General features: G+C 42.6%; 1 protein-coding gene across 2 annotated transcripts in view; it reads right to left on the bottom strand.

Annotated features, from left to right (window-relative positions):
- Positions 1 to 13511, bottom strand: part of helz (helicase with zinc finger) — a 121430-nt gene that overhangs the window by 73129 nt on the left and 34790 nt on the right. For both annotated transcript variants that reach the window (XM_061769332.1, XM_061769333.1), the window contains 3 exons: positions 8110 to 8262; positions 7738 to 8008; positions 68 to 194 (listed from right to left, as the gene is read on the bottom strand). In XM_061769332.1, the coding sequence (XP_061625316.1) occupies positions 68 to 194; positions 7738 to 8008; positions 8110 to 8262 (551 nt within the window). The remainder of the gene's footprint in view (positions 1 to 67; positions 195 to 7737; positions 8009 to 8109; positions 8263 to 13511) is intronic.

The raw sequence follows: 13511 nt of genomic DNA on the forward strand, positions 1-13511 counted from the left end.
AACTAGCTAACAGAGAATGCAATAAGACGACCTATAGACTAAAACGGGAAATCCATCCAGTCAATACCTCAGACAGTGTTTTTGTAAGTTTAAAACGTGCAAAGAGTTGTCCATTCTGGGCATACTTGGCTCCAACCGAAATGCCGGTCAGCATGAAGCTGGATACCAGCTGCAGGTTCACTTTGATGTTAAACCTTGGAGACAAACAGCAGAGTACCGACAAACATTTAAAATACAATGGACTCTCAGAACTCAAACAATCCAGGTCATAGTTGAATTTGTTGGGATTGCAAATACATTTTATCCTTTCAAATAATGGAAGTAGAAATAGGTTTGTTTACAATCTGACATGTTTTTCAACTTTTGGAACAGTTTCCTTGCAATGTCGGGTTAAATTCCATTCAGTAGAATTCTAAATTGAATTTGACAAACAGAAGTCCTTGTGTTATCAAAAAAATCTGTATATTTCCCAGGACGTCCACTTATGTCTCTCTGTGGGTCTTCCAATCTCTCTGTATCTCTGTTGCAACCTGGTGAGGATTATAGCAAGCAGGTTCAACATGCTCTTAATCTAAACCTGAGTTCTGATTTGACTTCCCCTGAACTCGAAAACTGGGATCATTCGGGTCCAGAACAGGTGATCTGAATTAGATCAAGTCTGAGTACATTCAATTTGAGCTAAGCTCGTTCACGGCTACAACCAAAAGAGATCAGTGGAGCCCTGATGTCTCTACTCACCATGGAAACAGATATACAATGTGTAGCGTATATCCATCCATCCATCAATTTTCTACCATTTATCCGAGGTCTCAATATTGAGAAATAAATTTGTCAAAGGTGAACGCCTGCGTTCACTTCCGGGTTAGTCCGATGTATGTTTTAATGTTAAAATCAGACTATTTTATCTCCTAAAGGGATACCACATCTCTTTTTAGATGTGTAAAACTTTGGCAAAAACAGACGGAAAAACCTCTATGTCTCATAATCTGAAGGTTGCTACAGGAATTAAATAAGAGTTCTAGATCCCAGAGTTCTCTTATCGTATCCAAACACACAAACGATACAGGTAGTGGGTTTCATTTAAAATTGAATGAACTCTAATGGGAATCTACAGGGGAACAATCCAGAGAAAAGCAAAATAAAGGACAGACGTACATTGGTAAAGGAGGCTGAACTCGTGATGTGAGGGTTGTATGAGCATGGGCGGTGACAGTGCAAGAGTTGGGAATCTGTGACTGTTATTTCTTTGACCCAGATATGCACTAATTTGTATCTAGTAACAAACAGCATGTTGGACTTACGTTGCGTAGACCAATTCAGACAGGCGGGTCGACCTTTCGGGTGGTTGGTAAAAGCGCTCACAAGGGATGGTTTGAAGAAAAAGGAAGAAAAGAAGAGAAAAAGATGCACTTCAGGTGCAGGACGGCCGGAGCACTTGCAGTGGCGTTGTTAGCCAAGCGGTCAGGGAAAAACTCGCACTGCAATTCCTTCCCAATGGAGTCTCATCCGTAAACTGTTCCGCACCCAAAAGGGTATCTTCGGGGAGTTGGCAGGTGCTCCCTGCGGTCCACGCTTGGCAGCGCGGTGGGGAAGTTTGAAGCCTCTCAGCCTCAGCCACCTCGTGGTGAGAGGTGGGGCTCGCGGGCTGAGCCAGATCTTCGGTCCATTGAAAAAACGAGAGAGTATGAGAGAGAGACAGCGAGAGCTAGAGCGCAGGACAAAGGAGCTTCGGCCTTTTATGGGCCTCAGAGAGCGAGGCCGGCCCCCTTTGACCAAACGTAAGGCAGGCCGCGCCTTTAGAATCACATTTCATCTTAGGATGGTTTGTGGTTTAAAACCCGTGGAATAAAATAACTTTAATTCCCAACTAATGGACTGTTTACACGGACCGTTTAATCTATGCAATGAGTGTTTCAAACTTATGTAGTGGCTAATAACACTTACTGTTTGTTTGTATAACATTTCTGTGTTCGTTTTGAGATAAACACAAGCATATTCTGTTGGCAAACAAATTTAACCAGCAGACATTCAAATTTGGTGAAATACAATCATTTAGTGACATTGGTGTGGTGGTAGACACTGGGAGCATTCATGCAAAGTTTTTAAAATGTCACACAACATTTAAATTTGGTGAAGTTGATCCCGAATGTTGTTGCCGTTGGCAGTAACCCTCCACCGCCAGTGGGTGTCGCTGGACTCCATCAATTGTCCCAGACCAGAAAGGGGCAAATGGCCTCCTGTTGGTGAGCAGAGACAAGTCTCTGCCGGGGAGAGTTTTCAGACCGGCTGGGGGTGAAAGTTTATTAACTTTGTGTCTGAGTGAGAAACCAGTTGTCCTGTGCTTCCCTTTTGATCATGAGATTCTTCAGACTGGCTGGTAATTAATTTTGCGTCCGTATGAGATAAATTGGGCAACCTTGTGGCTGTCTGTCACAGCGGGGGCGACTTGGAAGAATGCAGAGCAGTCAGAGATTGGGGGTGCTGGGTGCCGTGTACTCCGGCAGGTCATATTCACTACATGTCAGGTTACTTTCTTCCCCCTTGGAATTGGAGGTGCTAATGATGTGCATGTACAGTGGTATTAAAATATATTACGCAAAGAAAAAAGTAACACTGCAACTGCAATTGATGAGTGAATTGAGTGAATGCAGAAGTGTCAATGCATTACAATTTGATGACTGACTTACCATTTAACTGTCCTTCAAATTGCAGCGTATACCGTATTTTCACGACCATAGGGCGTACCGTATTAAAAGGAGCAGTCTCAGTTACGGGGTCTATTTCTGTATTTAACACATACATAAGGCGCACCGTATTATTGTGCGCAGGCATGTTAAAATATACGCTAGCATGCATGCACGCTAAAACAATGTTTTTAAAAAGGCAGCGGGAGCAAAACTGAGTTTCAACTTTATTGAAGTATTTAATGTACTCACATTATTTTTTTATCAATGTTCATCCACAAATCCATCAAAGTCCTCATCTTCTGTATCCGAAATGAACAGCTGGGTAAGTTCTCCAACAAACACGCCGGGTTCCCTCTCGTAATTGTCCGAGTCAGTCTCGTTGCCGGGGAGCTGTTCAGCAATGACGCCGGCTTTAGCAAAAGCTCGGACAACAGTCAAAGCAGTTACCTTAGCCCAAGCATCCACAATCCATTCACATATGGTGGCGTAACTCGCCCAGCGTTGCCTCCCAGTTGCACTTGGTTTTTCACAGTGGCTGTGAGATGGGTGCGCATGGAGTCACAGATCAACAGGGACGGTGACGCGTGGAAAAAAACATCCGGTCTCTTTACGTACACCTCACTCAGCCACTCTCTGATTTTCTCCTCGTCCATCCAGCCCTTTTGATCGGCCTTAACAATGACTTCGGCTGGAAACTTTTCTTTACGCAGTGTCTTCCTCTTAAAAATCACCTTAGGTGGCAGTTTCTGTCCATTACCATGGCAACCAAGCACAACAGTAAAAGCCGACTTCTCGTGCCCCGTTGTGCGTATCGGTACCGTGGTGGTCCCCTTCTTCTCTAAAGTGTGGTTCACCGGGATGTCGAAAGTGAGCGGCACCTCGTCCATGTTGGTGATGTGGTTGGACTGGATGTGTTTGTCGGCAATCTTTTTACTGCAGTAGGAGCGGAAGATGGCCAGCTTTTCCTTGTAATCCGACAGATGTTGCTGCGCCACGGTAGTCCTTGACCGGATGGATAAATGGTGTCGTTTCATAAAACGAAAGCACCAAGACGGAGCTCCTTGAACATGTTCGATTTTCATTTCTTCTGCAAGCATTATTGCACTCAGTCGAATGGTGACTGTAGAGACGCTTCTCCTGGCTGTTCTTTGATCATTAATCCATTGCTCGAGTTGGTATTCCAACTCGGGCCACCTCGCCTTGTTTCCGCAGAAACTCAGCTTCGTCTTCTTGACTTGACAAAGCTCGTTTTCTTGCTTCCTCCACTTGCGAACCATGGATTTGTTGATCTTGAATTCTCTCGTGGCTGCTGGATTACCATGTTCCTCCGCGTAACTAATAGCTTGCAGTTTAAACTGTGCTTCGTAAGCATGTCTCTTCATAGGTGCCATTTTCGAGGGTCCTTAGCCAAACCGATACACATACCAGAACTATATACCTACTGGGGGCTTGTCTTTAGCGTCCTCTGTCGTGCGCACCCTTCCCCCTTTACGTCTGCATGCTGTCCTCAGTCACGTCCGCCTTCCTCTATATAAGCAGCGTGTCGGCAGGAAATGCTCCCAGTCAGTCAAGCGGAGCGCTCAAAGTCACAACAACATTTACAGATTTTGGAACTCGATGCACACTTAAGGCGCTCCCGTCATTATAAGGCGCCCCGTCCATTTTGGAGAAAATTTAAGACTTTTAAGTGCGCCTTATGGTCGTGAAAATACAGTAGTTACACATTTTAAATAACAGGCTTTTCATTTATGTGCAATCCAGCGTCTAAAAGCGTACTTGGAATTAAATATAAAAACATCATTCAGGCAGTCAAAGCACTCTTTTACCAGGCATGATTAGCACTTACCAAGATTTCATTCATACAAATTGACAAATATTTAATATTTAATATATATATTTAATATTCATTGATTTATAAACCATTATGTGACATGAAAAAAATTGACATATGATTTCGATACAGCCAACAGAAAGACATTTTCTGCAGGAGCTTTTGCCCACTTGAAAAGTGGGTGGGTTCAAATAAAAGGTGCTCTGTCCTGAGTTGTCACATCTAGATGTCAATACCATGAATTAAAAGCTGAAATTCTGAACTTTTGTCTCATATTCATTTATCGAAAACCCAAGTGTCTTCCGTATACAACTAAAACAAAGGAATTAACCTTGCCATTCTAATATTTTTGGAGGAGACTGTACATAGGGCGAGTCATACGATGAATTTCCGGCACTACACAGGAGTAATTTAAGCCATGATAACTAATTTACTTTCCCTAAAGTGTCACACTTGTGTGCATAAACGCAGCCAATGCCGTTCCGCCAGCGGCTCACTGCTTTCGTGAGCAGCGCGCCAGGTGTTACCATAACAATGACAACTTATCGAGTCCGGAAACCTGTCTCCATTGCATTTATTGAACGATAACGCGCCCTACTATGCCTCTAACTGGTTACTGGCTAGCACCAAGACAGGACTCGTACTTTTCATGGATAATGATTCACTGAAGCACACACATACAGACCCTTTCCAAAAAAAAAAATTCATATCATGGAAAAGTTTATTTATTTTCATAATTCAATTTAAAAAAGTTAAACTTTCCGAATTTATAGATTGAGGGCCCTCAGTTAAACAATTTCAAGTATTTGTTTATTTTTACATAATTTGGGCTTCCAGCTCATAAAACCCACAAAATCAGGAATTCAAAAAAATTTAACACTGTGAAGAAATCATTTACTTCTCGGTTTTTGTAGAAAAAAAAGGAAATTAGGGTCACATTGAAATCAATCAAAATACGGTACTTTCAAAATGTACTTTGCTTTAACCACTGCCGTGGCATTAAGGCAATCAGCCTGTGGCATTACCTGGGAGTTATGGAAGCCTCCTCTTCATAATACCCCATAGACTCTCAATTGGGTTTAGAGTTGGCTGGCCAGTCAAGCACTGTGATGGCATGGCCATCAAACCAGGTTTTGGCGGTATAGGCAGGGGCCAGGTCCTGCTGGAAGATGAAATCTGCAGCTCCATACAGATCTTCAGCAGAAGGAATCATGAAGTCCTCAAACATTCTGGTAGACTGTTGCGCTGACTTTGGATTTAAGAAAGCAGTGTTTTCCAACACCTCCACTGGAAATTGCACCCCAAATCATGACAGACTGTGGATATTTCACACTGGACCTCAAGCAGCTTGGGTTCTGTTCTTCACCAGTCTTCCTCCAAACCCTTGGACCTTGATTCCCGAATGAAAGGCACACTTTCATCGGAAAAAAGGACCTTGGACCACTGGCCAACAGCCCTGTCCTTCTTCTCATTAGCCCAGTTGAGACACTTCCTATGTTGGCTCAGGCTCAGGAACCCGACAGTTGTAGCCCATCTTCCGGATGCGTCTGAATGTGGTGTTTTTTGATAATCCGCTGAAGCCCACGGGGTCATTTCTTTTTTTGGTGCATCTTCTCCTGCCACATGTTGTCCTTCCATTCAACTTTTCATTGATATGTTTGGACACAGCACTCTGTGAACCGACAGCCTCCTTAGCTATGAACTTTTGTGGCTTACCCAGCCTATGGAGGGTATCAATGATGGTCTTCTGGCCAGTTTTCAAGTGTGCAGTCTTCCCCATATTGAACGCAACTGAGACAATTGAACCAAACTTAAGCAATTTAATGACACCTGGGGAAACCTGTGCAGGTGCTTTGAGTTTAGTAGATGATTAGTGTGTGACACTTTAAAACATTTATGGCCTGCAAAATTTGGGCTGATTTCTTCACAGGCTTCTAATTTTTTTAATTCCTGATTTCGTGGGTTTTATGAGATGGAAGCCCAAATTATGTAAAAATAAACAAATACTTGAAATTGTTTAAATTGTGGGCCCTGAATCTATAATCTATGAAAGTTTAACTTTTTGAATAGAATTGTGAAAATAAACTTCCATCCATCCATCCATTTTCTGAGCCGCTTCTCCTCACGAGGGTCGCCGGCGTGCTGGAGCCTATCCCAGCTGTCAGGAGGCGGGGTACACCCTGAACTGGTTGCCAGCCAATCGCAGGGCACATACAAACAAACAACCATTCGCACTCACATTCACACCTATGGGCAATTTAGAGTCTCTAATTAATGCATGTTTTTGGGATGTGGGAGGAAACCGGAGTGCCCGGAGAAAACCCATGCAGGCACGGGGAGAACATGCAAACTCCACACAGGCGGGACCGGGGATTTACCCGGGTCCTCAGAACTGTGAGGCTGACGCTCTAACCAGTCGGCCACCGTGCCGCCGAAAATAAACTTTTCCATGATATTCAAATTTTTTGGAACGGTACTATACCTGGGTAAAACGGTTGGGCATCGTTTGAATTTGAGCGATTCCAGTTCCGATTCCGGTTCCTAATTTCGATAACGATTCCGATTCTTTTAGGGTGCTGGGTCAAAAAAGTTTGCATGGTTTAAATAAAGGGTGTCCAAATTACGAACATCCATTTTCTTAGCAGCCCGCAGACTAAAATGAACATTTGACTCGAGATTCTTTATAACCTGTATCAATATCAAACCTATGAACTAAAAGGCAATGTGTGTGGAACTAACCCAATTGACTTAATAGTCATGAATTAATGTTTCAGCTAAACGTTAAGTATAGCATTGTTAAAATAGTTATTTGTGACTGTTTCATCACATCAAATGGTTTATATGTGCAAGTTTTAACTTGACTTCCTGTTTTAAGCTTTTAGCCTTTTATTTTGAAGGGTACGCATCGGAACCCAGCATTTTGGCACGAAAAGTAACTTCCCACGGCACCGGTGATTTTTTATTTTATTTTTTTTTAAATGGACTGAACCAAATGCTATAAAACGCCGATTCCTTTCCTTACCCACCGATAAGGCACAAGGTTAGTGTTTGTGATAGTGAGACAAGGTTTATGTGAATTTTGTTCCAATTCATTGTGATGTAAAGTTGCTACGGTGAAGTTTTAGCCCAATGTTAAGCACCTCGCTAATGACAGGAAAGCCCTTGTAAAATACAACAAGAAAAAGCAGAAAAAAGAGAAAGAAAACACCAATTACTCACTTGCTAACTTCTTTAAATTGTGCAATCTCCTCTATGTAGAGGAGGTCATGTAGCCGGGCCTGGTAGTTTTCTCTGGTTAGAGTCTTGTCCAGAACTGACTGGGTGAAGAGCTGGTCGGCCGACAGTGGGATTTGATAGCGGGAAAGAAGACTGCGCTCCAGATCACACATGGTCTCATTAGGTGTGAATTCAACAAGAGTCTTACAGGAAGAGTCCCAACGTTTTGCAGTCATCAAAAGCTGTTGTCTGGCTGCCATCAGATGTTCTATATCTATATAACAAAAGCAAGCAACAGTGATTTAAATTAAATTATTGTTGTTTCTTTTGACCATGTTCTGTATATTAAAAACAAAAGCTTCTTGTTTGGCGTACCTTCAATAGAGGCAGCATCCACCATGATTCGCTGCATCAGCACTGGTTCTGAGCCAAAGTCAAAAACTATGGTCTGTCTGAAGGTGCCAAAGATCTCTGTGGTGAAGTCCACAGTGACCTTGTAGACACAGTGGTCTATGCCATTGTCCGCCACTGTCCGTACAGCAAAAAGGATAAGGAGTGCAAAGAACTTAATTTACTTATGAATTATTTCACACAAAATGTAGAGTTGCATTGTATGGAATATATGAACATATTGCATCATACAAGAGATCAGTCAAAGATTTACAGTGAAGGAAATAATTATTTCATCCCTCACTGATTTTGTAAGTTTACCAACTGAAAAAGAGATGAAGAGTCCATAATTTTTAATGGTCGGTGTATTTTAACAAGGAGAGAGGATATCAAAAAGAAAATCTAGAAAATTACATGAAACAAAGATTCTAATTATTCTGCAATTTGTTGAGGGAAATAAGTATTTGACGCCCTATCAAAACATTACGTGGTACTTTGTGGCGAACCCCTTGTTGGACAGTAAAGCGATCAGAGGTTTCTTGTCGTTGATGACCAGGTTTGCACACGTTTCGGGAGGAATTTTGGACCACTCTTCTTTACGGAGCCTCTCCAAATCCTTAAGGTTTCGAAGCTGTGCCTTGGCACCTCGAAGCTTCAGCTTCCTCCACAGATTTTATATGGCATTTAGGTCCGGAAACATATTAGGCTATTTCATGACCTTAATGTGCTTCTTCTTTAGCCACTCTTTCATTTCCTTGGCTATGTGCTTTGGGTCATCGTCGTGCTGGAATCCCCATCCATGACACATTTTAAGTTTTTTGGCTGGTAGGAGGTTGTCACCCAGGATTTCATGGTACAAGGCTCCATCCATATTTCCCTTGATGCGGTGAAGTTGACCTGTCCCCTTTGCAGAGAAACCCCCCAAAGCATAATGCTTCCACCTCCATGCTTGACTGTGGGATGGTGTTCTTGGGGTCATAGTCTGAATAGTCTCCTTGTCCTCCCAATACAGTGAGTCAAATTGATTCCAAACAGCTAGATTTTTGTCTCATCTGACCACATCTTCTCCAAATCATTCTCTGAATCACTCAGGTCCTCATTAACAAACTTCAGACAGGCCTGTACATGTGCCTTCTTGAGCAGGGGGACCTTACAGGCGATTTTAATCCATTACGGCGTATTGTGTTACGAATGTTTTTCTTGGTGACTATGATCCCAGCTGCCTTGAGATCATTAACAAGCTCCTCCCATGTAGTTCTGGGCTGATGCCTCATGGTAATTGCTACCCCACGAGGTGAAATCTTGCGAGAAGCCCCAGACTAAAGGAGATAGACAATCACTTTGTTTCTTCCATTTTCTAATTATTGCACCAGCAGTTGTTTCCTTCTCACCCAGCCTCTTCCCAATGGTCTTAGAGCCTTAGCCTTAGAGCCAGCCTTATTGAGGCTGACAATTTTGTCCCTGATGTCTTTGGAAAGTTCTTTGGTCTTGCCCATTATGGAGAGGTTGGTGTGGATTGATTGATTCTGTGGACATGTCCCCCTGCTGGACCCCCTGCAGTTTGCCTACCAAGCGAACAGATCTGCGGATGATGCAGTCAACATGGGACTGCACTTCATCCTAGAACACCTCGACAGTGCAGGGACCTACGCGAGGATCCTGTTCGTGGACTTCAGCTCAGCGTTCAACACCATCATCCCTGAACTCCTTTCATCCAAGCTTCTCCAGCTCAGCGTCTCACCTGCCATCTGCCAGTGGATTTACAGCTTTCTGACGGGCAGGACACAGCAGGTCAGGCTGGGGGAGGCCACCTCATCCACACGCAGCATCAGCACTGGGGCGCCCCAAGGTTGTGTCTTCTCTCCGCTGCTCTTCTCTCTCTACACGAACGACTGCACCTCAGCGAACCCGACTGTCAAACTCCTGAAGTTTGCAGATGACACCACTGTCATCGGCCTCATCAAGGACGGTGACGAGTCTGCATATCGACAGGAAGCGAAGCGGCTGGAGCTGTGGTGCGGCCGACACAACCTGGAGCTGAACACGCTCAAGACTGTAGAGATGATCGTGGACTTCAGGAGGCATCCTTCGCCACAGCTGCCCCTCACGTTGTCCAGCTGCCTTGTGTCAACCGTTGAGAACTTCAAGTTCCTGGGAATTACAATCTCCCAGGACCTGAAGTGGGCGACCAACATCAACTCCGTCCTCAAAAAGGCCCAGCAGAGGATGTACTTCCTGCGGCTTCTGAGAAAGCACGGCCTGCCACAGGAGCTGCTGAGACAGTTCTACACAGCGGTCATCGAATCAGTCCTGTGTTCTTCCATCACAGTCTGGTTTGGTGCTGCTACAAAAAAGGACAAACTCCGACTGCAACGGACAATCAAAACTGCTGAAAGGATTGTCGGTACCCCCCTACCCACCCTTGAGGACTTGCACGCTGCCAGAACTAAGACAAGGGCGTGCAAAATCCTCTCGGACCCTCCCCACCCCGGTCACCAGCTCCTTCCCTCAGGTAGGCGCTACCGATCATTGCAAACTAGAACTAGTAGACATTCCAACAGCTTCTTCCCTCTTGCAATCAACTTCTTAAACAGCTAACTTATAATTCCATTACAACAAGCTGGCAATTTTTTGACTTGAGTTCGTTGTCACATTTCTGTGGGGCCAATTATGTATTACTCGTGCACTCACTGTAGTTGTCTCGCCGTGCTGCACTATTTGCATATAGTGGCCACTCATGCCAGAGTAGCATCTGCTCCATTTGCACACTGATTGAGGAGTATCTGTAACATTTGCACAACCATTGTCCCAGATTATCGCACTACTCATCACTTTAAACCGCATACACTCCTTGAAGTCTCAGTGCCCTTTGCACAATGGTCATTGCACCGGACTATTACGATATTAGCCATTCGAACTGCTCTAAGTGCTAGAGGACTCTGCATCTTTTTGCACAATTGTTGTTTGTTGTTGTTTTTTGTCAATGTCTTTATGTCTCCAAAGTGTTCTGTAAATTAACTGTCTGTTGTACTAGAGCGGCTCCAACTACCGGAGACAAATTCCTTGTGTGTTTTGGACATACTTGGCAAATAAAGATGATTCTGATTCTGATTCATACAGGTAACCAGTTCAGATAGGTGTCTTTCATATAGCTAACAAGTTAAGACGCGTAATACTTTCTTAAAGTAAGAGGAGTAGACTGTGGGAGCCAGAATTCTTTATTTTTGGTAGGGAATCAAATACTTTCACTTTTTATTTTTCACTCAATGAAATGCAAATATATCTCTTTTTAAATGTGATTTTCTAGATTTTCGTTGAGATATTCTGTCTCTCACTGTTAACATTAGCCTACCACTAAAATTATAGACCGCTCATGTCTCGCTCAGTGGGTGAACTTACAAAATCAGTGAGGGATCAAATTATTTCCTCCACTGTATATAATTTTAAAATTCCTTAACTATAAAAGTGAAGCTTTAAAGCCTTCTGTAGTTACTCATACAAATATGAACATACTAATGTCAAACCAATCGTCATTGATGAGTCATTGATTGGAGTATGATAAAAGATGTTTACAAGGAAGCAGCAGAGATCTACACTCTGACAAGTAATGTGACAAGTGGCCCGCCATCCTGGTAGAATTTTCAAAAAAACATGGAATGAGCACTTCAAACACCTTTAAAGTCCTTGCTAACAAATAAATTCACGGGGGAAAAAAAAGAATTGATGACTTAAGTACATGACCTACTCTACTGCGTACACTGTTCTTCTCACAAATTTTCAATTTGTGCAATTTAAGTTGAGTTTTTTTTTTTTTTTTTAGGGCAAGTGACGCAGTTAAAACATCACAGTAATTTTTAGGGGGTCAACTTGGAGAACACCTTGGAATTTCTGCCCGTACGAGTTTATTTGTGGATATTTTTAGCTGCAACTTGTCAGCTAATCGGTGGAGGGGTTCACTAAGTAACAAATGAATCAAAAGTATCAATTGTCGAGGATGCCAAAGATGTCAGAAAATTCAGCTTTTCTGGGTGAGTCTTGAATTGTACTGTACTGTATTGACGTCTTTAGACGTCAATGATGTTTTTCAATGGGGATGGGCGGGTTCGGCTCTTGTGCAGTTAATGTATGAATATCAATTTCTAAGCAGCTGCAATGACAAGTAGTCGCCTCTGGAGGGCAGCGAGACTTTAAACATGACTGCTACTGCTCAACCAACAGCCTGAGATTTGAAGATTCAAGAGTAGAGGAAATGGTGAAATCGGCCAACATGCACCTTACACTTGAAGACAGTATCTTAAGCAATAGTAAGAAATAAATGTGCGATTCTCACATATGACGGGAGATGAAGGATGGCTGCTACAGAGCCTGTTGCTTTGCTTGTTAAAAGAATAAATATATAAATTTTAAAAAAACGCCATCATGATAGAGCCAGGTCTTGTGACGAAGCCCTGTGTGCCTCAACTCATAGTGGTTCGTAGCACTGGGTCCCATTCAGCTCATCGGACAAAGATGGGTTCGTTGAACTCAAACTCATCCAGATTAGTCTGATGAGTGGATGCCATCATTGAGAGAATGTAAGGGTTAGGGCTGCACAGTTATCCCCAAATAATAATCACGATTATTTTGATCACTATTGGACACACGATTATTCCTCATGTAAGGGAAAAATATTTTGATTGCACTATTCTTTAGACGAACAATATGCAACGATTTTCAGTTCAAAATTATTCTTTAAATAATAATAAATAATAATTACATAATGAAATGTACCCCAAAAACATTCTACATTAGTAAGGGCTAATTGAATAAATTTACTATAAAAAAGTGCAATAACGAATTGCAACTTAATGGAAGCAAATACAGTTAATGCATAAAACGGAATAACAGACTAAGCACCGACTTTTATTTGAAAATCCCCGTCAATATAGTAAATTGTCAAGGAAGGGTACGTCTCCGTTGTTCCGCTTGACCATTGGTTAGTCGTGCACTGTCACAAACTGCAAAGAAGTCAGCAGTTGTGATTTCCCTCTCTATTTACTCCCGGCAATTTTCACTGCGGTCAGGCCAGCGAAAAAGTTAAGGTCTAGGCAGTCGCTACAACGAATGTGTCTTACCGTGACACGCCACCTCTCCACCACTGTGCTGCAAGTGCCAACTTCAAAATAAATATCATATTTTACTACATTGGACATCAATGCCATTTTAGGCTTTTATTTGGAAGTTGGCACCAGAGCGCAAAGCCGGAGGTTAATGAAGCCTTAACCATGTGTTTGCATATATATATATATATATATATATATATATATATATATATATATATATACATATACATATATATATATACATATATATACATATATACCTCGACTCGGGACGTTGTGAGTCGG

The sequence above is a fragment of the Phyllopteryx taeniolatus genome, chromosome 4 (genome assembly GCF_024500385.1).
Source record: "Phyllopteryx taeniolatus isolate TA_2022b chromosome 4, UOR_Ptae_1.2, whole genome shotgun sequence".
NCBI classification, from domain to species: Eukaryota; Metazoa; Chordata; class Actinopteri; order Syngnathiformes; family Syngnathidae; genus Phyllopteryx; species Phyllopteryx taeniolatus.